Source organism: Thalassophryne amazonica, chromosome 6 (assembly GCF_902500255.1).
Source record: "Thalassophryne amazonica chromosome 6, fThaAma1.1, whole genome shotgun sequence".
Classification (NCBI taxonomy): Eukaryota; Metazoa; Chordata; class Actinopteri; order Batrachoidiformes; family Batrachoididae; genus Thalassophryne; species Thalassophryne amazonica.
The window spans coordinates 48,742,945-48,770,058 of NC_047108.1; the positions used below are offsets into that span (position 1 = coordinate 48,742,945).

General features: G+C 41.4%; 1 protein-coding gene across 1 annotated transcript in view; it reads right to left on the reverse strand.

Moving 5' to 3' along the window:
• LOC117512161 (collagen alpha-1(XX) chain) overlaps positions 1–27,114 on the reverse strand; it is a 166,271-nt gene that overhangs the window by 84,738 nt on the left and 54,419 nt on the right. The window contains exons 6-12 of the mRNA XM_034172138.1: positions 24,960–25,139; positions 22,354–22,521; positions 17,087–17,206; positions 16,784–16,948; positions 12,096–12,254; positions 9,267–9,439; positions 4,488–4,617 (exon numbers count right to left, since the gene is read on the reverse strand). Of these exons, the coding sequence (XP_034028029.1) occupies positions 4,488–4,617; positions 9,267–9,439; positions 12,096–12,254; positions 16,784–16,948; positions 17,087–17,206; positions 22,354–22,521; positions 24,960–25,139 (1,095 nt within the window). The remainder of the gene's footprint in view (positions 1–4,487; positions 4,618–9,266; positions 9,440–12,095; positions 12,255–16,783; positions 16,949–17,086; positions 17,207–22,353; positions 22,522–24,959; positions 25,140–27,114) is intronic.

Sequence of the window (27,114 nt, forward strand, 5' to 3'; positions counted from 1 at the left end):
CTGAGTATTCCATTAACTTTAACTAGTAATGACTTCATGACTTTCTTTGCTAACAAAATTTTAACTATTAGAGAAAAAAATTACTCATAACCATCCCAAAGACGTATCGTTATCTTTGGCTGCTTTCAGTGATGCCGGGATTTGGTTAGACTCTTTCTCTCCGATTGTTCTGTCTGAGTTATTTTCATTAGTTACTTCATCCAAACCATCAACATGTTTATTAGACCCCATTCCTACCAGGCTGCTCAAGGAAGCCCTACCATTATTTAATGCTTCGATCTTAAATATGATCAATCTATCTTTGTTAGTTGGCTATGTACCACAGGCTTTTAAGGTGGCAGTAATTAAACCATTACTTAAAAAGCCATCACTTGACCCAGCTATCTTAGCTAATTATAGGCCAATCTCCAACCTTCCTTTTCTCTCAAAAATTCTTGAAAGGGTAGTTGTAAAACAGCTAACTGATCATCTGCAGAGGAATGGTCTATTTGAAGAGTTTCAGTCAGGTTTTAGAATTCATCATAGTACAGAAACAGCATTAGTGAAGGTTACAAATGATCTTCTTATGGCCTCGGACAGTGGACTCATCTCTGTGCTTGTTCTGTTAGACCTCAGTGCTGCTTTTGATACTGTTGACCATAAAATTTTATTACAGAGATTAGAGCATGCCATAGGTATTAAAGGCACTGCGCTGCGGTGGTTTGAATCATATTTGTCTAATAGATTACAATTTGTTCATGTAAATGGGGAATCTTCTTCACAGACTAAAGTTAATTATGGAGTTCCACAAGGTTCTGTGCTAGGACCAATTTTATTCACTTTATACATGCTTCCCTTAGGCAGTATTATTAGACGGTATTGCTTAAATTTTCATTGTTACGCAGATGATACCCAGCTTTATCTATCCATGAAGCCAGAGGACACACACCAATTAGCTAAACTGCAGGATTGTCTTACAGACATAAAGACATGGATGACCTCTAATTTCCTGCTTTTAAACTCAGATAAAACTGAAGTTATTGTACTTGGCCCCACAAATCTTAGAAACATGGTGTCTAACCAGATCCTTACTCTGGATGGCATTACCCTGACCTCTAGTAATACTGTGAGAAATCTTGGAGTCATTTTTGATCAGGATATGTCATTCAAAGCACATATTAAACAAATATGTAGGACTGCTTTTTTGCATTTACGCAATATCTCTAAAATCAGAAAGGTCTTGTCTCAGAGTGATGCTGAAAAACTAATTCATGCATTTATTTCCTCTAGGCTGGACTATTGTAATTCATTATTATCAGGTTGTCCTAAAAGTTCCCTAAAAAGCCTTCAGTTAATTCAAAATGCTGCAGCTAGAGTACTGACGGGGACTAGAAGGAGAGAGCATATCTCACCCATATTGGCCTCTCTTCATTGGCTTCCTGTTAATTCTAGAATAGAATTTAAAATTCTTCTTTTTACTTATAAGGTTTTGAATAATCAGGTCCCATCTTATCTTAGGGACCTCGTAGTACCATATCACCCCAATAGAGCGCTTCGCTCTCAGACTGCAGGCTTACTTGTAGTTCCTAGGGTTTGTAAGAGTAGAATGGGAGGCAGAGCCTTCAGCTTTCAGGCTCCTCTCCTGTGGAACCAGCTCCCAATTCAGGCTTAAAACTTTCCTTTTTGCTAAAGCTTATAGTTAGGGCTGGATCAGGTGACCCTGAACCATCCCTTAGTTATGCTGCTATAGACGTAGACTGCTGGGGGGTTCCCATGATGCACTGTTTCTTTCTCTTTTTGCTCTGTATGCACCACTCTGCATTTAATCATTAGTGATCGATCTCTGCTCCCCTCCACAGCATGTCTTTTTCCTGGTTCTCTCCCTCAGCCCCAACCAGTCCCAGCAGAAGACTGCCCCTCCCTGAGCCTGGTTCTGCTGGAGGTTTCTTCCTGTTAAAAGGAAGTTTTTCCTTCCCACTGTAGCCAAGTGCTTGCTCACAGGGGGTCGTTTTGACCGTTGGGGTTTTACATAATTATTGTATGGCCTTGCCTTACAATATAAAGCGCCTTGGGGCAACTGTTTGTTGTGATTTGGCGCTATATAAAAAAATTGATTGATTGATTGATTGATTTGCAAACATACTTGTTCCAATTTCAGAGACCATAAAAATATGGACAAACTAAATATAAGGATTGTTTTTGTTTAACACTTTTTAAAGTGATTGTAAATCCTGCAATCGGGGTATCCATTGATTTTGCAAAGATCACAGCATCTCCATTAAACCTTTCACAAAAGCAGCTACATCACTTATTTCCACAACCCTACCCAACACCCAGTCCATGCAAGGACTGAACAGTGCAAGAGCCAGAACACATTCCTGACTAACACCAATTTCAATGGAAAAGACTTACTGTATATTCTCTGCCTTAGTAACAGCACACATTTATGAACTGACTATGATGTCTAGCAACTTCTTGAGGATCCCATAAATTCTAAGGATTTCTCAGAAAGCAGTCTGAACAACTGAATCAAATGCTTTGTGAAAATCAACATGGGCTGCAAAGAAGCTGCCCATATTTATGCTTGCATTCTCCGATTTTCACAGAACTAGAATGCAGTCTGATGGTTTTTCATACTTCATAGTATAGAATCTCGATTGTTTCAGTGCAGAGTAGCAAATAGGTGGAATAATCCTTGCAAGCACCTTCTCTTGCACAGAGAGTAGTGTAATACCCCTATAGTTGTTGCAATCCATGGGCTCACTCTTTCCTTTCCAGACAGGGACAACAAGTCCTTTCTCCCACTCTGTAGGGATGATACACGTCTCCAGTCGGAACAAAGAATGTTTCAGAAAAGCATCTCCACCCACCTGGAGCTTTCTCAGACCTCAACAATTTCATGGCCTTTACAAATGCACCAACATTTGGTGGTTCATAGTTGATTGGAGAAGCAGCCAAATGAACCCTGGTGCTGGAGATATCTAACATTCCAGCAGGAGGATCATCTCCTGCTCAAACAGCTCAAAGTATTTGGCCCAGGGTGACAGGACAGCAGGGGCATCTGTCAGGACTGAACCATCTTCCACCATAGCTGCAGTGGGATGAGGTGTAGGTGGAGAGGAACAAAGTGCTTTGATTCTTCTGTAAGCAGTTCAAGGATCACTTAAGAACAGATGCTGAATTATCTGATTAAGGTTTCCTCGAACAAATGGCTTCTTCTCCCATTTCAGGGCCATCACAGCCTGCTCTCTCTGCTTCCAATAGAGCCTAGAAGTTCCATCAAGCCCTGCACTACGACTTCTCTGGATGATATTTAGAGAACCTCCAGATATGAAACGTAATATCCCAGGATTACAACTGCATTCTAAAATATTAGGGGAAAAAACTCAATATACAAAGTGAAATTTCTACATCATACAGCAATACTACCTTAATTTAGATGGTAAAGAATATTTTAAAGTACACTTTGTTGTCCAGCAATAGATCATACTCAGTCTGCACATAGAGTGCCATTTTTGCAAAGTTCATATGTCAGAATTTATTTTTAAACAAAATACTTGTCTCCTTCTTGCACAGTCACTCAGTTGTTGATAAATGCATGCTGTAAATGGGTTTACCATACAGAACCATAATGTTTCTTCATGACTGGGGTAAATGAAGACCAAGGTATATTCAGTGACATAGAAATGTTAATGTATCCATCCTTGTCTCAAGAAAACTAGAAGAAAAGAAAAACATTCTTTATTTCTGAATTAATCATCAGTTCTGCAAATTGAACATCAGGAAGAACTCATTCTGTCCACAAGCTGCCACTCTGGAACAAACTTTCAGTAGACATGGTCACTGTAAAATTGTTGAAGCCTTGACGACAAAGAACGAAAGCGGTCAAACTGAAATTTGATGAAAACATGAAGGAAGAACATCAAACTGACCAAATCTGATTACCATATTTTTAGAGTATGTCACACACCGCACAAGTCGCAGGGCCTCCAAATGACAAAAAAACAAAAACAAAACAAAACAAAAAATATGTGATTTATACTTTGGAAAATAAGGTACCTGAATTTGAAGTGCTGGCACTAAAGGAGTAAAAGCCTTCTGCCAGAAGGGGATATAAGTGTGCCCAATTATGTATGGGCTCTGAAAATGGAGGCACTATGTATTCAAATGTCTGCAGTTCCTAAAAGTTTAATGTGATATTTTTTAAACACCTTGAATTAAAACTGAAAATACAGTAAACTGACAGTACTTGTGCATCTTCATTGTTTCAACTCCATTATGGTGGAGGTGTACAGGCGCAAAAGTACTAAAATTATCTCACTGTCAAATAATTATGGACTTGACTTTACCTCCAATGTACTATCACTGTCTGATCATCAGTGATTGTTTGTTCATCAGACAAACAAACAAATGAACACTACCATACAATCTCACAACAGCTGGTTGACACTTCCTCAGCATTATATCCTGTAAAACACATTTCTAAATACTACATTTATGTATCTTACGTGTGGTGACAGTTCCTCTGAGTGCCAGGCCAACATTGTGCTCATATACAGGAAAGATGGACACATGGTACAGTGTCTGAGAGGACAGCCCTTCCAGCAGCACAGTGGACTCCGACCCTGGAACCACCACCTGGGGACAGACATACATACAAACTCAAACATTTCATTTGTTTTCCTCAAAATTTAGAGTAAAGGGACAATACCGGCGCATGAATGACTTGACCAAGAAGAGGAAAATGGTACAGGGTTTTCTTCCTGTTCAGTCAAACCATATGTATTTCACAAAGAATAAAGTGGCTCACTGAACACTACATATCTAACAGAATTTTAAAACAACTCAATCATTCACTTTATATCCTACTTATTCAAACTAAACAGAGCAGGTAGCTCAGTGGATAAGGAGCCGGCCTGCAAATATGTACACAGACATGGGTTTGAATCCCGCTCATGCCTTGGACAAGACACTTTATATGTACTGTCTCAGTCCATGCAGCTGTAAATGGTATTAACCTGCAATGAACCTGAGTCCATCCAGGTGGAGTTGTGGACTCACGGTCCCTGCACACCACGAAAGTCAGAGATAAGCACTGACCCAATGGAGGCAGGGTACACCCCAGATTGTCTGCTAATAGGGCAGTGCAGTCTCGTTTGAACCCTGTGTGATATTGTGGGATTTGACCACTTATGGGGACAGCCCATTGATTTCTATTTAATCCACTAGATGGCAGACGCGGCCTCTGAGCTGTTGCCAGGCAGCCACCATCTTTCTTAGTGTTATTACGCGTCGTCAAACATTAAATTAAAAAGAAATCGATGATGCGCCAAGTTAAACTTGGGTTAAAGTGATCTGAAAATGCTGTTTTGTGCAGCATTCGGGTGCAGTAACAAGCTGACAAAGGACTGTGGAGTGAGCTTTCATAAGTGTGTATTATATGTAACATTAATGATCTGAGGAAATGACTAAAATTGCTGAATAAAGGTCAGAAAATGATTTATTTTGTGTCAATATGTATTCTGTAAAGTAGTGACTTCAGTTTTACTGCCTGAATGCTTTGTCGTGATAAATATCACATCATTCATTTAGCGATTCAATTAGAAGTCTCACTTTCATAAGTCTCAATTTATCCCTTTTTAATTAGCCTCGGTTTTTTCTTCACATCAAGTTTTCCATTCTGAGATATTCTGTCAGAACAAATTCATAGAATGGAATTAACTCAATTTGGTGGGTAACTTTGACATTGTATATTTTATGAATATAAGAATATACAAAAATGAGATTAATTTCTCTGTGATATACACTCCATATTCCAGTGTAGTGTTTTCAGATTTCTTTCAACTTGGTCTAGAAATGATTGAATAATCTTACTTTCACCCTGGCTGGCGTGGCTGTTTCATTTTATTTATTTTATTTGAAATTTTTGTGGAGAAGCGCTCTGTAAAAGCTGCGCCGCAGGTGGGTTAAGAGCAGGCTTTAATATTAATATCTTTGATGTGATGCAAGTGTGCGAAACTTACTTTCATCCCTGATTATTTCCCATCTTTAACTTAACTTCATAATGAAATTAATTAAGGATCAGACTAGTATCTCATGTCGGGGCAGACATAATGTGTTTGACAAACTGATGGTATTATTTTTTATCTGGACCGGGACGAACAAATTAATTCAAGTCTATTATATAAATAGTCTGATCCTCTTCTGTATTTGTTTTGACAAATAGTGGCTGTACAAATGTGGGACTGAGTTTGAATAAATGTAACAGTATAATAATAGCACGAAAAATGCAGACTTATGGTGAAACTCTCTCTTAAAAACATTGATCATGTCCACATTGATTTCTCTTGATGTCTGGTTATTAAACACTAACCAAGATGGCGGCACTCTGGCAACAGCCAACGAATGAGTGGATGGCCCTGGTCCTCCATCTAGTGAGTGAATAGAAATTGATGGGACAGCCACTCTGGTGTACCGTTTTGTTTTCAGCTGCAATCACTGAAGCAGTCGCGAAAAGTGCAGGGGTTTTTTTCAGTTGCCGGTGGAGAAGGGAAGATGTTGTGTCAGCAAGTGTTTGCCTACACAGCTAACCAGAGTAGCTATGTTCTCTCGCCTGCACAACCGCCTTGACACATTTGAGCTCCAGGTCATAAACAAACCGCAACACATCTACTTTCCACTGCATCGTCACTTTTTCTTTGTATTTTCATTTTGCATGTAATCTGCCCGAAATCTCAGAGAAAGTGTCATGTTTCTGCCCCCGGAAGTAGAGGAATTATGTCATATGCGTCATATTTTAACCCTTTAGCACCTGCCCTCAAACGAGACTGTAATGCCCAATTGATCACAGGTTCACATAAAGACAGACGAACACACTCACACGTACAGTAAATTTATAGTTTCCAATTCACCTAATCTGCATGTCTTTGGATATTTGAGGAAGCCGGTGCATTCAGTGTGAAGCCACAGAAACACAACGAAGACATGAAAACTCCACACAGAAAGAACAGGTGGGAGGTGATCCCAGGACCTTCTTGCTGTCAGACAACTGTGCTAATGACTAAGCCACTGTGCCGCCCTAAAACAATTAATTTCAAGCTTGGGACTCTGACGAGGGCGGTCGCATCTCCTCCACTCTCCCTTATCTCTGTTCTTTTTCACGGGACTGAAGCATGTTCCATTCCCCCCCCCCCACCCCCTCCTTCCCCCATCAACACCCACCCTTTCTGGTGCCTGCTTATCGTCATTCCTTTTCCCTTCGGCGGGGGCGGTGCAGTTTTCGCTGCAGCCCCCGTCACTCCCCCCCAAGCTGACGGTGGCGCATCTCAGGGTTGCTGCGTGGCCTTCACCCACTTGCCTCAATTCAGATAACAGACTTCTTCACAATTAGTGCACATAAACAATGTCAAATGTGTATGTGTTGCCTTTAATTCTGATGTATGCCATTATTACGGTAAACAAGTAATAATTGTGGACTAATTGCTGTCTGAGGTAACTGGAGTGTAAAAGTAATTTCTCCATTGTGAGATCAATAAAGTATATCTAATCTAATCTAAGTCTTAATTTTGTAAATATATAGTATTTTGTATGTAAGTAGGTATGTGTAGGTGTATATTTATGTTTGTGTATATGTGTGTATATCTGTATATATATATATATATATATATATATATATATGTGTGTGTGTGTGTATGTATATATATGTATATGTGTGTGTATATGTGTGTATATATGTATATATATGTGTATGTATGTTGATGGATACATATATATATATATATATATATATATATATATATATATATATATATATATATATATATATATATTGATATATATATATTGATATATATATATATATATATATATATATATATATATATATATATATATATATATTGATATATTGATATATATATATATATTTATATATATTGATATATATTGATATCGGTTTAGGTGTGTAGGAATCTATGTGTATATGTGGCAAAGGGTATTACTGGTTGTGGGGAAGAAGGGGTAGGGATAAATAAGCTGATGCTTCACCCTACCCCTTTTCGGACATGTTGGGTACACAGTAGGAACTTTTTTGTTGTTGTCTTTACTGATCTATCTTGTAATTGTTGTTGTATCAAATGTTCGAAATAAATAGTTTTCATTCAAATAGTTTTCATTCATTCATTCATTCATTCATTCATTCATTCATTTTGAATATAACAGGAACTTTGAAGAAGTTTAGCATAACATCCCAACCATATGAAACTGTAAAGGTAGACTAAAAACAAGTCTGTATATAGGCCATGGGCCAGCATGGTCCCATGTGCACCCCCACCAACAACTCTATAAATTTGGTATCATTAGTTTGAATGCTAAGGATGTCTAGATTACAAACGTAACTGGTAACAGTAAAAATACTGGGCCTCACTATGACATATGACAATAATGTATTGCTACAGTGTCATTAACCACCCCATTACGGAATACAAAACTATCAAAGAATGCCTGCGAGTAGCAGAAGAGGCCACACTTGAAGTAGGTCAAGAGTATGTCATTACAACCTTTGACATGGGGGTTTGTACCCTCTGATTCTGAACAAGAAGCTGTGCACATAATTCAAAATGTTGTCGATTCTATACAAAGACAGCTTCCATTTGGTTGTCTTATATGTCCATATGCTTAAAAGATGATGATTTGGTAACTTGTGCAGAAAAAAATATCAGCTGTTCTATAATGGACATGTTCATTTGGCTGGTCAATTGAAAGTGCTCATATGTCAAGTGAGCACAATATTTTTACTGTTTCTAGTTATTTTGGTAATGTGGACATTCCTAACATTTGTAATGATACCAAATGTATAGGGTTGGGGGGGGTGCACCGCAGGACCATGCTAGACCATGGCTTAATACAATGTCCAAAATGAAACTGACTTATTTAATCATACACATATACGAGAGAGGTTGATTATGTATTCAAAATGTATGTGTTCAAACAATAGCAGTGTCTTTAAAAAAGTGAGTAAGCCTCAAAATCCTTATAATAATTTTATTTTCATACACAGAAATGCACTGGGAACCTTGCACATTCAATTCCAAATCAAATCATGAAGAAAAAATGTATCAAATTGTTTGTGCTTTACAGAAAGTGATGAAAAAGAACATGTGGCAAAGAGTGTGGTTCCATAGGGTGGTAGATACTGCAATACACAACACCAGTGCATGCTCTGATCTAACAGACAAGAAAACTGTTTTACTTAAATTGTGAAATTAAAATGATGGTTTATGCCTGACCTCCTGTGGACTCTGACCCTCGGCGCTGTGGTAAACCACTCTGTATTGTTGGACAGGCCGGGCAGGGTTGGTCCAGTGGAGCTTCACCTCTTTTGAGCTCAGTTCAGAGAAGCGCAGGTCAGTTGGACTGGGGTAGATGAGGACTGGGTCAGTGGTAGGTTCTGTGTCCATTCCTAGTGGAACAGCAACATGAGATAGGCAAGTCAGTTTTTAGTGCTTCTCAGTTAGACATGGATTCCATTCAAAATACTAGGTTTTAAAAAATAAATTAATTAAAGGATCACCTGGGGAAAAAAAGGTGACATTTCAGCTTGTCTACAATCAGGTGTGAAAGTTACATGATCCGGTGTTATATATATATGGACCCCAAAAATTTTGACTACTGTGTAAACGTCAACTTTGATATGACCATTTGGGGAGGGTGCGGGTGCAAGTATAATATACGCCCACCACCACGACATACAGTGAGGACATTGGGATGTCATTCAGATTGAGAGGGATATTATATTACTTACATCATCAAATAGCAGTTATTATTCAGATGGGAAATATGATTGAAAATGTAAAAAAAGAAATCAAGTTATGGAGGTTCATTTTTTCAAATGTTGATGTAAGAAAAGCTGAAAGCCTTTATGCTTATAGTATGAGGCCTAAATGTGATTTATTGCAGTATACACAAAACATACATTTGATTAATTTATGCTACCTTATATGTTGTAAATATAAACACCTAAATAAGGAACACAAATTTATGAATGCCTATTTACAGTACACCTGGCATGAATTAATTGCTTCATAAGTACAAAAGTTCTGACTCGGACACTCAAAATTGCAATTAATTCCTATAAATATATCATTTGAGAATTATTATGACATAGAAAAATAATAATTCATTAAAGTTGAATTTTTAGCATACTCTTATGGGCCCTTTCACACTGAAAGCGTCAGGCCGATGCGTCAAAAGCTTTCCAACACATCGTAATGCCAGGCCGATGCATTTCTTTGATGTCAGTTGCTTCGCTTCGGAAGCGTCAAGGGGGCGGAAATTGCTACGTCACACTCTAGCTGTTTCCACAACCCGAAAAAGGTTGAGCGCTCGCCATCTTGAATTTGCGTCACCTGAACCACAAAAAAGTTTTTAAAAAACAGCAGTAGAACGATTCTCCCATCACCCTGCAGGGAGAAGCTTTTTTCAGCTACTTTTCGGAGTGACGCCGACCGAGGGAGGACTGACGATTTGGCGGGATATCGATCAAACCGCGACAGCGGGCTGGCCCCGCAAGGAGATGCCAGGATTTGGGGCATCATCACTGGGCAGAGCAATACAGGCAGCCGGGGTTGATGGAGCAACTCCACTCAGGTCCGAATCTCCCACTTTTTGGATATATGCGAAGTCCCAGTTTGATCACAAAAGCTCAACTTTAAATAACTTTTTTTTCAGTGTTTTTTTTTTTCCATCCTGTTTTTCTTTTTTTTTTCTTTTTTATGTATAAACTGTTTAGTGTTTCTTTATATTTTAAGAAATATTTTTATTTGTCCCAATCAGGCACATTTGCTGTGCAGACAACCAAACTTCCATTGATGAGCTGAACACCATGAAGTCCAGTCGAAAGAAAACATCTCTGCTCTTCAAAATAGGACAAAAGTGTCTTCAGCAACACCACCAGAGTTCAAAGCTGCAGAAGAGACCCTCATCTGGTCCCGAGAATCCAGCAGAACATCACCTGCTTCTAAATAAAAGGCTCTTTCAACAGCAACTATTTTATTATTTTTTAAAAGCTGTTTCATTCTATATTTTAACAATAAATGGATCATTAAAAATGTCCACGAAATCAAAGTCAAAAGACATTGTAGACAGGTAGACGCTCTCCACTTATTGTGCTCAAATTCATATTTTAGAAATGACTGTCCTGATAACAACATTAAAGGCAATTACATATTTTAACGAAATTACAAGTTGAAATGACTAGAAAAAAAAATCATCGTGAGGTTTATGTTACAGAAATCCTACTTTACAATCACACTGCAGTAATTGTTAAATTATTTCCTGTTGCATTTATAATAAACATTTGTATTTATTTACAGTGTCTGTTTTTCTGGTTGAAATGAGATATAAATAATCTACCAGACTTAAAAATGTACAAATTTCCATGTTATTTTATTTGTCTAAAAATAAATGTCCAAGGTTCCTTATGTTAAGAAATTATCTAATCTGAAATAACAGGTGGTTTTAATTTACAGATGAAAGGTTTCTAAAGAACCATTTATTGATGTATTTAGCTATTTGAATTAAAAGTGTTCTGAACTTTTTTTGTAATCAGAAATTTTGAGGTAACAAACAAACAAAAAAAAAAACATTTCCAAGGATTTTTCTTCAGAAAATTGCTCTATAAATGAGCAATCCTGTGGCATGTTTCTGTTTTGTATACATCAGTGGTTTCTGCCACTAGTCTTCCGTGTTTTGGCCTGACGCGTCATTCCTATTGGACAACGCGAAGCTATACGTCACAGCTCAGAGCGTCGAAAGTTGGATTGGGTTGAATTTTGACCGCGTCAGCCTGCCGAAAAGCGGCAATGCGCGCTCCCGTCAGAAGCGTCGCTTTAGCTCAGCTTTTGACGCGAAGCTTCTGACGCCTCTAAAAAGCAATGCGTCTCATTGAAAATAATGCTTTTTAGACTGATTCCTGATGCCTCTGATGCTTCCAATGCTTTCAGTGTGAAAGGCCCATTACACCTGGACTGTAGCCAAGCTCATTGTGTAATTATGTCTGTATGACAATTTTACAAGAAAAGTAACAAATATCAACAGATGTAGAACACATTTAATACGTTTTGCAATGCCACGGTCCTCTATCCTCCTGCACAGAATGTGAACCAGCCGTGACACTAGTTTGCTCAGTACGGGGAAGTCAATGACATTGTAGACATTCAGTTCCACTGGATCCGATGCCACTTGCCTCAACTCAACTTCATCAGCATTCTTCACACCCTAAATAAGGAACACAAATTTATGAAAGCCTATTTACAGTACACTGACATGAAATTAATAGTTGGTTGCTGAGCCAGTGTTTGAAGGTGTTCTCACACTGTGAGTGTTCAAGTAAACTGATTAGTAACAGATTGAATAATTGTCCAGTGGCAAATATCACTTAATCACCTGGTCTCCTGTGGAGTGGAGCTTTGATAGATGGATAACGTCATATTTCCACATGCAACACAAAGAGCTCATATTTGGCCAGAACGACATATATGCAGACAGATATAGCACACTCCGCCCGGGGTGCCCAGATATTAGTGGGATTCGTCTAACATCTGAATGCCAATGTGGCTAGATCATCTTTCTCACTGCATTTGTGCACATCCAGATACACACATACAGCTGCACTGTCTTTGTCTTCAATTAGGTCTGTCCTCTCTCCCCTTGTGCTGAATTCACAACCTGGAGCTTTGGCCAAGCTCAGTTAATTGAACATGATTTGGAAAGCCACACATCTGTCTACATATAAGGGTCCCATAGTTGACAGTGCAATGTCAGAGCACAAACTAAGCATGAAGTCAAAGGATATTGTCTGTAGACCTCTGAGACAGGATTGTCTCAAGGCACAAATCTGGGGAAGTATACAGAAAACCCAATGAGCACAGTGGCATCCATCATCCGTAAATGGAAGAAGTCACGGATCCCCAGGACCCTTCCTAGAGCTGGCCGCCCATCTAAACTGAGCAACCTGGGGAGAAAGGCCTTAGTCAGGGAGGTGACCAAGAACCTGATGTTCAGAGCTGTCAGAGCTCCGATGGAAGCCACGCCTTAGTAAAAGGCACATGGCAGCCTGGAGTTTGTGCTGGAGTTTGCCAAAAGACACCTGAAAGACTCTCAGACCATAAGAAACAAAATTCTCTGGTCTGATGAGACAAGAACTGAACTCTTTGGCGTGAATGCCAGGTATCATGTTTTCTAGGAAACCAGGCACCATCCCCTACAGTGAAGCATGGGGGTGGCAGCATCATGCTATGTGGATGTTTTTCAGTGGCAGGAACTGGGAGACGAATCAGGATTGAGGGAAAGATGAATCCAGTAATGTACAGAGACATCCTGGAAAACCTGCTCCAGAGCACTCTTAAACTCAGACTGGGGCGACGGTTTTTCTCTCAGCAGGACAATGACCCGGAGCAAAACAGCCAAGATGTCAAATGAGGGGGATCAGGACAACCCTGTGGATGTCTTGAGTGACCCATCCACAGCCCAGACCTGAGCCTGTTAAGTCTTTTTCATTCTGAGCCTGTCCTCCTCCACGTGCCTAGATCACAACGCAGCTTAGCATCTGAAACTACCACGTGTATCTCACCATCCATCAGAGGTGCAGTAAATGGAATCTGCTATCTCTCTGCCTCACATCAACATGGCAGCCTTATCGGCTCCTGAAGGTCAAATGCCCTGCTCTTCCCCCGAAGGATTGACGGCCTGGTGAGGAATTCGGTTCCCCCTTCTTATCTATCTACCCCCCCCCCCCCCCCCCAAGCCTGCTGCTGCCCTAGCAACATCAGACTTTATGCACACACGGACAGAAACTGACACAAACTTACTCATCTGCACAGGATGCATGTCTCCCTCCCTCCATTCTTATTACCCCCCTGTGTCTCTCCACTCCCCTCACCCTGGCTTCCTCCCTGCCACCCTGGAGGCAGCGCAGTTTTTACTGCTGCAGCCTTCAACTCCCAAAGCTGAGCGGTGCAGGCCCTCCTGCTGTGTCCTTCACCCACTTTGCCTCAGTTTGGATGACTTGACTGCTTCAAGTTTAGTGCACATAAACAATGTGAAATGTATATGTGTTGTGTTTTCTCCCTCAGCCCCAACCAGTCCCAGCAGAAGACTGCCCCTCCCTGAGCCTGGTTCTGCTGGAGGTTTCTTCCTGTTAAAAGGGAGTTTTCTTCCCACTGTAGCCAGTGCTTGCTCACCGGGGGTCGTTTTTGACCGTTGGGGTTTTACGTAATTATTGTATGGCCTTGCCTTACAATATAAAGCGCCTTGGGGCAACTGTTTGTTGTGATTTGGCGCTATATAAAAAAATTGATTGATTGATTGATTGATTGATTGTCTTTAATTCTGATGTGTGCCATTATTACATCCAACTAGTAATAATTGTGGATTAATTGCTGTATTTTGTCTGAGGTAATTTGAGTGTAAACATAATTTTGTTGTTGTTGCACTCATGTAATGACAATGACAATGAATCTCATCTCATCTCTCTCAGTTAAATGGTAAATGGACTGCATTTATATAGCACTTTTCCATTTGCATCAGATGCTCAAAGGGCTTTACAAATAATGCCTCACATTCACCCCGATGTGAGGGTGCTGCCATACAAGGCGCTCACTACACACTGGGAGCAATAGGGGATTAAAGACTTTGCCCAAGGGCCCTTACTGATTTTCCAGACAGGCTGGGATTTGAACCGAGGATCTTCTGGTGTCAAGCCTAATGCCTTAACCACTAGACCATCACCTCCCTCATCTCATCTCATCTCTCATTCTGCAAGCCGGTGAGTGCACTTTATGCAATTTATTTTTAATATTATGTTTATTTCTTATCATTTATGTTATTTTGCCATTATTGGCAACACTGGGGCAATTTCTACAGTCTATTCACATGAACAATAGCAGGATAATAAGAGCCTAACATTTTGTGCAGAATAATCTAGTTGGCTTCTTTCTTTGTCCTTCATGAAACAGATTATTAGTTTGCTTATGGCCACTTCACACATAGTGCGAATTTGGTCGAATTGCGCATTAAGTGCACATGAAGCAGGAATCGTATGCAAACTGTGTAATTTCGTAGCTGCTTCCAACACCTCGTACACCTGTTGCTACAACTATTTGTGCACACCAGTGCCTGACAGAGTGTGGGCTGTGCGAGCCCATTGAACCCTCTCACGGCAGGTGTAGGCCAAATTCCAGGTGACACACACGAACATTTAACACCGCTCACATGACACTTAGAAAATGTGTGGCCATTCGCACTCTTGGCACAGACGTCTGCAGACAATCACTGTCGTACTCTCAGTGAAATTTCTGTAAGTGCCCCACGAGTGTGGCTTTGGTGTGTGCACTGAACTGACAGGAGGTGTGGCTATGACAGAAGCGGCTGTGGAGATCTGTCATTCTGGACATCCCAGCTAAACAGTACTGTGTTTGGATGGACATGGAGTAACAACTGACCACTTTGACATGCGTGTGTTTTGTTGTCATCAAGTGGACAAAAATAAAAACATATATCACTGTGGTGACGGCTGCGGCAAGCGAGCACGCACGCGCATGGCGTGCACAGGGACAGGCTGGCCCCACGTTGAAGCAGACCATCAGATCATACCACGCAGCAGGCGATCTGACTTTCACATCACCCACGTGAGCTCTATTCCACATGATGTGGTGTCCTGCGGCGCGCCGTCCACAAGACACGTGTCGGCAAGATGCGCGTGGGCTGGCAGGAATGAGATGAGCAAACTGCTTTTCATTCATGTGATTCCATGACTGTACGTCAGTGACCACGAGTCATCTACAGAGGAACAGATCATATAAAATGGATCATAAAACGGATCATATTTCTATTGGCCGTTCATTTGCGCCCCCTGTTGTGGGTCCGTGTCACTACACTTTCACAACAGCCTGCTTCATGAGAGGGATTTAATACAATGCAATGTTTTATATGGTACGTCGTTTTGACTTTTTTTAAATACGTCCATGTGCTTCCTGATATAAGGCAGTGTTCAGAAGCTTTTACAGGACAGTAATGGTAGCTCACTTGGTAAAGTTTCTGTCTGCAATCAGAGCTTTTGGAAGGCACGGGTTCAAATCCCATGAGTGACATGTATTTTTTTTTTCAGCTGCTGCAGCTGCTGGGGAAAGCTGCTGAACCGTCACACCAGCAGTGTGCACACCTGCCCGTCGGCACGATGTTTCGTGGTGTGCACATACCTGCTGCTCCAACGGGTGTCGCCCTGGAGTTGTACATATTCGCACTATGTGTGAAGGGGCCTTTACAGGTGAACATTTAAAGATGCTGGTGGAGGGTGAAGAATTTTGAAAATAGTGATTTTCTTTGGAGGCACAACAAGTGCTTTGGAAAATCGCATAACTGTCTGGTTTTAGATTTTGAAGTAAATGGCGTTCAGATATAGCTACAATTTGTCACTAGATGCTTCTTGTTCTGTGGTGTGTCACATTTATCATAGTCCAAAAACAGGTAGTTTTTCCATTTCATCTCTCAGTGCATCTCAGCACCTGCAGCTGCGCCACACACTGTCACCATCAGATTCTACACATTTTCACTCTATATCTAAGCTGTATGGCAAAACATACTTAAGTAATAAGTACGTTACAGGCTCAAAAAATTACTAGAGTCAAAAGTAGAAATCCAGGTTTACATAAAGTACATTAAAAGAGTTTATTAATGGTAGCCAGCACCCACATTCCTACCCCTGACATGTATAAGAATTAATCCCCCCCACTACTGCCAGCCATACCTACAGCGATGATCTCCACACCAGCATTCTTTAGCCGAGTTGCTGCAGCAATGGCATCATCCTGTGATTTGCCATCGGTCAACAGGACCAAGAAAAATGGTGTATCCGGTCTGGCACCAGACTCCGTCCTCATATTCTCCTCCATGACATGTAACAGTGCTTGGCCTATAAGACAGATGGATACATGGTGATACACTCTACAAACACAGAGGAACTAATTGGCTTTTTGTGTATATTCTTGGGATATGTTAACACATATAAGACACAAACATTACCAAATGTACAATATGTAAGTGCATTTACCTGTAAAAGTGTTTCCTCCTTTATACCTGAAATTCCTTATGGCTTCCAATAACTGGTCCTTGGTGGTGAAACTGTTGAGGTGCCACTCTGTCCGTGGATCTCCACTATACTGGGTAAGACCTGAGAAAAAATATTTAAAGTCAATTATGCAACATGTTGTCTTGCATCCATCTTAGAACTTTTCACATAATTTTTCCAGCAGTATACAGATGACATCACATCATTCCAGTCCAGACATCACTTCACTGGCTGCCAGTGCATTAGATTCAGGAAAACCTGAAGCACACTTTACTGGGGTGTCCAAGCTGATTATTCTATAGTTCTGGCAGAGTCTCAGGTTCTTTCTTATAAAGATGATTAAAGATCAGGTCCAATATTTCAGTCAGTTCTTCCTTTCCCAAATTCTTTGACAGATAGCAGGTTGACCATTTTTGAATTCAGGGCCTCTCAGTCTCAAGATGTCTGCTGGTACATTGTCACCACCTGGTGTTCTGTCTCCCTTCAGTAAGCAAAATGCTTCCTTTACTTTTTCCAGCAGTATTGGTATGTCCCCTGTATTCCAGTTTGTGTTGAGCTTGTTCTACAGGAAGCTTATATATGACATTCGCTTGTAGTTTCACAGTTCTTGGCTGCATACAGTCAATCTTCTCAAAGTCTTTTTTGTCAGAAAGGAGGGACACATTCAAAGGCTATCTTGCTATTCATGCCTTTGTTGATACTTTTGCATTGCTCAGTAAATAGTTCTTTTGGGATGCCTTCATTTTGAATCTGATACTTTTTGTTGAGTGGACTGTACTGTGCAGCTACTGCTGGTCTGTTTTTTTTTTCTCTTCCTTTTGAGTTCCATAAGGTTGCCAAATAGGCCCAATACATCATCAATGACTGGCATTGTGCATGCGCTTCCTTTGAATCCCTGTTGTTCCCTCTTGTAACATCAAACTGATGCCATTCCTGAGGGTGTTAATATCATCTTGCAAAAGACAGTGCAGCAGTGGTCCCCACCAACTAATGAGTCATTAGTAGGTGGGGACCACTGCTGCACTGTCTTTTGACTGAAATACTGCAGTGACCTATGAGTTTTGAAGCTTCTCCATGTTGAATCTGACATGGGGCGATTAGGACTGCAGTTCTAAAGTCATCCAAACCATGTCATGGTAACTCCCAGTGTCAGCTCCAGGAGGGGTTTGTTGCTGCTGGCAAACTCCAGCAGTCTCAATCCATGGTTGTTGAGCTCCTCAAGTTCAAAGTGTCCAACTGTTCTTATTCTTATTCCTATCCTAACATTCTAATCGGCCACGACAATGGGAGGTTCTTTCTTTGGAATCTTCTTGATGACAGCTTGCAATTAATCAATGAGTTCTTCTACTCTGATGTGGGACCATGCAGTTGAGTGGCTATAATGCTACATGGCCATGCAGCAATACAAATGGAAAGTATTCTCTTGTTGACAGGTGTGCAGGTCAAGACAGAGTTCACCATCTCACTGCTGACAGTGAAGACAACTACATCTTGGTGTTTGTTGTCTTTGCAGTTGTACCACATTTGGTGACCGTCTTCTATGATGAACTTAATGAATCCTCACTCACTCATCACTCATCTTCAACCGCTTATCCGGGATCGGGTCGTGGGGGCAACAGCTATAGCAGGGGACCCCAGACTTCCCTTTCCCATGCCACATTGACCACCTCTGCATGGGGGATCCCAAGGCATTCCCAGGCCAATGTGGAGATGTAATCTCTCCACCTAGGCCTGGGTCTTTCCCGGGGACTCCTCAGGGATGGATGTGCCTGGAACACCTCCTTAGGGAAGTGCCCAAGGGGCATTCTTACCAGATGCCCAAACCACCTCAGCTGGCTCCTTTCAACACGAAGGAGCAGCGGCTCTGCTCCAAGCTCTCCACGGATGACCGAACTTCTCATCCTATCTCTAAGGGAGACACCAGCCACCCTCCTAAGGAAGCACATTTAGCCTGCTTATACCCAGGATCTAGTTCTTTCAGTCACGACCCAAACCTCATGACCATAGGTGACAGTAGGAACAAAGACTGACCAGTAAATTGAGATCTTTGTCTTTTGGCTCAGCTCCCTTTTCATCACAACAGTAGAGTAGAGTGAATGCTACATCGCCCCGCTGCAGCGATTCTCCGGCCAATCTCATGCTCCATTGTCACCTCACTTGTGAACAAGATCCCGAGGTACTTGAACTTCTTCACTTGGGGCAAGACCGTATTCTCTACCTGTAGCAGGGAACCCATCAGTTTCTTGCTGAGAACAATGGCCTCAAAATTAGAGGTGCTGATCCTCATCCCAGCCACTTCACACTCGACTGCGAACCCATCCAGTGAGTGTTGGAGGTCACCGGACGATAAAGCCAACAGGACCACGTCATCTGCAAAAAGCAGTGATGAGATCCTGTGCCCACCAAACTGGAAACCCTCCTCCTCCCGACACTTTTCCACTTTGTGTCTGTCCACTTCAAATGAGCTTGGGCCCAGAGAAGGCGGTGGCGTTTCTGGATGTTGTTGATGTTTGGCTTTCACTTTGCATGGTAGAGTTTTAACTTGCAATTGTAGATGTAGCGACGAACTGTGTTAACTGACAATGGTTTTCCAAAGTGTTCTTGAGCCCATGCAGTAAGATCCTTGACACAATGATGTTGGTTTTTAATGCAGTGCCGCCGGGGGGGTCGAAGGTCACGGGCATTCAATGTTGGTTTTCAGCCGTGCCGCTTACGTGTAGAAAATTCTCCAGATTCTCTGAATCTTCTGATTATATTATGGACTGTAGATGATGGAATCCCTAAATTCCTTGCAAATAAATAGTAAATGGACTGCATTTATATAGCTTTTCCATCTGCATCAGACCCTCAAAGCGCTTGACAAATAATGCCTAACATTCACCCCGATGTGAGGGTGCTACCATACAAGGCGCTCATAGGGGATTAGTAATTTTCCAGTCAGGCTGGGATTTGAAACAAGAATCTTCTGGTCTCAAGCCCAATGCCTTAGCCACAGGACCATCACCTCCCCTCAATTCAATGTTGAGAAATATTGTTCTTAAACTGTTGGACTATTTTTTTTACGCAGTTGTTCAGAAAGTGGTGATCCTCGCCCCATATTGGCTTGTGAACGGCTGAGCCTTTTGAGGATGCACCTTTTATGCCCAATCATGCACACACTTGTTTCCAATTAACCTGTTCACCTGTGGAATGTTCCAAACAGGTGTTCTTTGAGCATTCATCAACGTTTCCATTCTTTTGTTGCCCCTGTCCCAGCATTTTGGAAATGTGTTGCGGGCATCCATTTCAAAATTAGCAAATATTTGCACAAAAACAAAAAAGTCTATCACTTTGAACATTAAATATATTGTCTTTGTGGTGTATTCAATTAAATACAAGTTGAAGAGGATTTGCAAATCATTGGCTTTTGGCATTTTGGCTTGGGACTCTGACGAGGGCGGTCGCATGTCCTCCACTCTCCCTTATCTCTGTTCTCTGCTTTAACCTTCAAGTCCCTACTTCACCAGACTGTGAATTCCTCAAATTATATTGGATACTGGATCTATTGGACTGCTATTGGATTAACCATGGAATTGATCAGCTGGTCTCTGTATGCTATTGACACCATTTTTTCTACGAGAAGGTCAGGACCGGGGTATCCTACCTGGCCAGATGGAACGCATCCTGCGGGCTATGTTCTCGACTCCTGGAGGTCTTGGCATATTGCATGCTTGGCGCCTTTCTCCGTTGAGGACTTCGAGGATTTATTCATTTTTTGGTCTTATGGTAGCAGGGTTGGTACTTTCTGGCTTATGTGCCACCCTGATCTACCGGAAAATTGGCAAGACGGCGGCATCAAGAACCACGGCCCCTCACTTGTCATGTTTAACAAGGTTGGTAAGGCAGTGCATTCTCAGACTGCGATGACTCTTGAACTCAGACTCAAATTGGATGACATCTTGGAGCAGATGCGTGCCTTGCAGTGAAGTTGAAGATTTCAGAGGCTGGTGAATATTCTTAATTCATAATTGGGAATATTCTTAATTCATAATTGGGATTTGGTTGTTCAAGTGGAACTGTTAAAAGTGTTTTTCATTGCTCAAACCACAACACTACAGGCTTATCAAGCCTGAAGGTCAAATTTCCCGACTGTTTTCCTCCAGAGGAATGTCTTCGGTCTGGGGAACATTTAGCTGTTTCTTATCTCAACTCACAAAGACAATAAACTGTTTTCATAGGACTGAAGCATGCTCTACCCCCCCCCCTCCTACCCCCCATCAAACATCCCCCACTCCGGCTTCTGTTCACGTCATTCCTTCCCCCTTCTGCAGGGGCAGTGCAGTTTTAGCTACAGCTGGCCCCCGTTCCTCCCCCCAAGCTGACGGTGGCGCATCTCAGGGTTGCTGCGTGACCTTCACCCACTTGCCTCAATTCGGATAACGGACTTCTTCAAACTTAGTGCACATAAACAATGTCAAATGTGTATGTGGTGTCTTTAATTCTGATGTGTGCCATTATTACGGTAAACAAGTAATAATTGTGGACTAATTGCTGTCTGAGGTAACTGGAGTGTAAACATAATTTCTCCACTATGAGATCAATAAAGTATATCTCATCTCATCTTATTTTCATTTCACACAATGTCCCAACTTCATTGAAATTGGGGTTGTACCTCACCTATGCCTGTGTTTTAATGCTGATGTTTTGTTAAGGGTTGTTCGTTTGTGTCATCGGGTGATTTCCTGGTTTATAAGTACATGTCAGTTTGGTTATCCTCCACTGTGTTCCTGCCACATGTTCCTTGTAATCTGTTCCTGGATCCTTCCTCTGTCATCCACCGTGTCTCTGTATGTTGAAGTCTGTTCCACATTGGTTAATTAAAGCATAGTGGTTCTTTTGCATCTACACTTCCTGGTCCCCGGTTCCTTGCTTTTGGCATTCGAACTGATTCTGCTATATCTCCCAACTGTAACAGTTTCATCCCATTTTTACACATTTTTGGATTGTGGATGATCATATTAAAACATCACACTGTGGAATAATGGTGTTACAGAGACTCAACTAAAGACAGTAGTCACCATGTGAAGAACAGCCAGAAAAACAAAATAATTTATATGATTCAACATACTGTATATATATATATATATATATATATAAGAGATGAAGATAGACTAGAGAGTTAGAAAACATGCAGGGCAGGGATGCTCCAAGAACAGGGTCAGTGACCCCTGCAATACACCTTCTAGAACTATATCAGTGTGAGTACAAACCAATCTGTATGTGCTCCGGCCCAATGTGGAAGGATGTCGCCAGGCCCTCCAAAAAGTCTCTGACCCTTCTGAAATTGGTGCGCCCAATGCTCCACGAGCCATCCACCAACAACACAATGTCTGCTGCAGCACTGCTGTCACACTCCATTGGTTTCCTTGGAGATATGCCTGCATACACAAATGTAAAAAGCAAACAGCCTTAAGATTAGGAATAATAGGGGGTAGGTGGTCAAATGTGTGAAAGCACATGTACTCATGTGTGCAGGGGTACGGAGTCAGCTACAAACGAAAAGATGACATGCTGCACTGCATAAAAGTGAGCACACACTAAGTGTCAAACCAATAACCAGTAAGCAGTTGGCTCTACACATTTAAACAGGCAAATTGCGTATGTGCCAACATGAAGCATATGAACCAAGTTCAGTTCAGTTCAGTTTATTTAATTTTATATAGCACCAAATCACAACAAAGTTGCCTCAAGGTGCTTCACACAAGTAAGGTCTAACCCAGGTGTCACCAGCCTTGTTCCTGGATGGGCACCTGCCCTGCATGTTTTCTAACTCTCCCTGTTCTACTCTCAGGCAATTAACTCTATCAGGTGTGCTCAGCCAATCAACAGCTGGAAGACACCACTTAAAAAAAACAGGTGTGACTTGAGGAGGTTGATGTGGAAAACATACAGGGCAGGGGCTCTCTGGGAACAGGGTTGGTGACCCCCGTTCTAACCTTACCAACTCCAAGAGCAAGCACACAGGTGACAGTAGTAAGGAAAAACTCCCTCTGATGATTTGAGTAAGAAACCTCAAGCAGACCAGAATCAAAGGAGTGACCATCTGCTTGGGCCATGCTACTGACACAATTGGCAATATGAATGTACAGGAAATTTTGGGAGTCCCTGGTGCACAGGACGGGAGACCTGCAGAAGAAGACACCCACTCCCATCTCTGGATGGGGCTGCACCTCAAACAGAGAGAAAAAACAAAATCAGGTGGCAGAAAGACAACAAATACAGTATAATTTGTCAGTATTAAGCAAAAGAAAAACAGAAGAAATGCTATGGTGATCGCCGGCCACTAACCCTAAGCTTCACTAAAAGACACAGACTTTAGATAGACTTTAGGCCGTGGTCCGCTCTGCTTACTAATAAAATTAATTTAAAAGGGTAAAACCATAGTAACATACTATGCCACTATGCTAGCCATACAAAAAGGAAAATAAGTGCGTTTTAAGTCTGGACTTGAAATTCTCACAGATGCACAATAAGAGAAACCTCTGTGACCCACAGACCTTTTAAGCCAGTGAAGAGATGCCAAAATAGGTGTAATGTGGTCAAACTTTCTGCTTCCTGTCAAAAGTCTGGCAGCAGCATTATGGACCAATTGGAGACCCTTAATGCTGGACTGCAGTAAACCACAAAAAAGAACATTGCAATAGTCCAGTCTAGAAGAGACAAATGCATGAATCAGGGTCTCAGCATCAGCCATAGACAGGATGGGATGAATCTTTGCTATACTTCTCTAATATCTCTAATGTGGAGATCAAAGGACAACGTAGGATTGAAAATTACCCCAAGGTTCCTCACTTTGTCAGTGTGATGTATGTCACACAAGCCTAGGCTAAGCGTTAGCTGGTCAAATTGATGCTGATGTCCCACTGGCCCAAGAGCCATCATTTTAGTCTTGTCAGAGTTTAAAAGTAGGAAGTCACTAGACATCCAGCTTTTCACTGATGCAAGGCAATCGTCTAAGGATTTTATGTGGATGAGATCACCAGCAGTTATCAGCATGTGTAACTATCATCAGCATAGCAATGAAAGGTAATCCCAAAACGCTGCAATATGTCCCCAAGGGGTGCTATACACAGGGAGAAAAGCAGGGGGCCTAAGACTGACCCATGTGGACCCCCAAATTTCATGTCACTAAGGTTAGAGGTAGTGTTGTACAAAACACAGTGGGAACGACTGGTCAGGTATGATGTCAACCATGCAAGGGCATTCCCAGTAATCCTAAAATGACTCTCCAGCCTATTGAGTAGAATATGGTGATCCACGGTATCAAACGCAGCACTAAGATCGAACTGCACCAGAACCGTAGTGGTGTCCGATCCATTGAAAGCAGAAAATCATTTGCCATTTTAGTGAGAGCCGTCTGTATGGAATGATATTTTCTAAAAGCAGACTGCAGTGGCTCAAAAAGATTATTCTCAGTAAGGTGGTCCACAAGCTGCTGTGAAACCATCTTTTCCAGAATTTTAGAGCAAAATGGCAGGTAGCAGCCTGCAGCTGAAAACAATGCCCTGTAATTATCCTTTCATTTCCATGTCCTTTCCTTGTATAATCATTATTTTTGCACTTCAAAGGAACACTTACTCCTCTCAAGGCACTTCTTCCTTTTCTCATCAAAAGAAGAGAACATCTTAGGTGCCAGATGTTCTTTAAAATAACTTGTATGATGTCCTGCTTAAATGCAGGGGAATCTTAACTGTTAGTCATCCTTACTATACCACTAGGATTGGGTTCAATAAATTTGCTCTGTGGTGAAGGAAAATGACAAAGTCACATTATTTCAGAATGTAATGCCAAGATGAAACTGGGGAATCAAAGTTACCTGTAACTGGGTGTGTAGAGACGGAGGTTTTCTGGAGTTTCTCCTCTTGTGCCATCCCTTGCTCCTCTTTATTATCCACTCTTGGGCGATCCCGCTCTTTCTTTCTTTTTCTCTTCTCTCGAGTTGTTTTGTCTGGAGCATCTTCAGGGAACTGAGAGTGGTTTTCAGTCATTGCAGACTCTGCAGTAAGACATTTAGAAGATAGTTGGGTTTCAGGTCAGGTATGAGAGCATGCACTGGTGCAGTGTGTCACCAACCCACTATGGAATCGCCTTGGGTATTGGATGCCAATCACCAGAAAGCCAACCGGTGCTTCATCATCTTATAAAAGTAGCCATGTACCTGTGACTGCCATGTGATGCAAGAGCATTCCCTTGGCCTTTTCCAGTTGATGGATGTCTCAATACTATGGCACATGTTCACTGGCTCATACATAGAGAAGCTTGCCACATGGCCAAAATGTTGTCGTGAACACAAGTAGTACGCACCAACAAAACTAAGCAAATATTATGTTCACTTAAGACAAATAAGACAGGAAATCCAGTTCTGACATTAACCCATTTGACACTAGATTATGTTTATCTCTTGAACACCACTGGGGAGTGGGGGGGGGGGGGGGGGGGGGGGTGTCTTCTAATATCAATATTATTCTCATAAGTAATCATCTTTCTGTCTTCCATGGATCAAAACAGCACACAGGCACACTTTCTTCAGAATCCTTCAATCTTGGCACCATTATTCACTTTCCTGTGCTCTTTCTTGTTCACTTAATATCTGTAGAGCAACTGCTACTGGATTATGCTAGCATATAGAACATTTAATGTGGATACATATAAAAAAAGGTAGTTTGTACACACACACACACACACACACACACACACACACACACACACACACACACACACACACACACACACACACACACACACACACACACACACACACACACACAGGTATAAATATTTCTTTTTTTTTTTTTTTGTCATTAATGATGTACTAGTGTGTTGCCCGTGGGGATCCATGGGTTGTAGATTGGGTAGTATTTTATATTTATAAAATAGGTAGATGATATTTTTGTGGTAAGGTTGGTAATAAATTAAGCAAAGCTTGTATAATGAGTTGGAATGGCGTGTGTGTTTTTTAGAACTTTAGAGCTAAAGAATTTTTAGAAGAACTCAACCTTTTTATTTCCTGTTAATTATGTAATTTTAAAATTTAATTTACTGTCTTAATGTATTTCTAAATTGTTTTGGTTCTTATTATCATATACACTATTATTATTTCATTTCTACTTCTATTTTGTCATTAGATTTTTAAATAGACCACAATGGAAAGAAGTGTTTTCACTTTCTTGTCTCATCCATGTATTTTTAACACATTTCCAATTATATTATGTACATATATCCGTCCATCCATCTTCTACCGCTTAGTCCAATTAAGGGTCGCGGGGGGCTGGAGCCTATCCCAGCAGTCATAGGGCATGAGGCGGGGTACACCCAGGACAGGACGTCAGTCTGTCACAGGGCCACAAATAGACAAACAAACACAGACACACCCACACGCACACCTAAGGACAATTTTAAAGATTCCAATCCACCAAACCTGCATGTCTTTGGATGTGGGAGGAAACCGGAGCACCCGGAGGAAACCCACGCAAACACGGGGAGAACATGCAAACTCCACACAGAAAGGCCACAGGAATCTAACCCATGACATTCTCGCTGTGAGGCAACAGTGCTAACCACTAAGCCACCGTGCTGCCCATTATGTACATATATTGAACTTAAAATCACTCACGCTTTTAATAGTATGTATATGTCATGGACATGAACGAGTGAAGCTCTTCAGCATCTCACCATGTCATTTAGGTCCTTCAAACTTTTTTTGAGTAAATGCTTCAGGGGAGATTAGCATGGCTAAAACCTTTCAGCTTCTGGAGCCCCCCCACCGCCTTTTTAAGCATTTTTCTTTATTTGCCTCTCATATGCTCCACACCATCTAACCATGTCCTTTACGTCCTTCAGACTTTTTTCAGTAAAATGGTTCTTGGGTGCATGAGCATGACTAAAACCTTTAAGACCCCCTGCCTTTTTAAGCATTTTTCTTTTTTGCCTTTCAGCTGACTCCCCGAATTACAGCCCTCTTAACCCCTGCA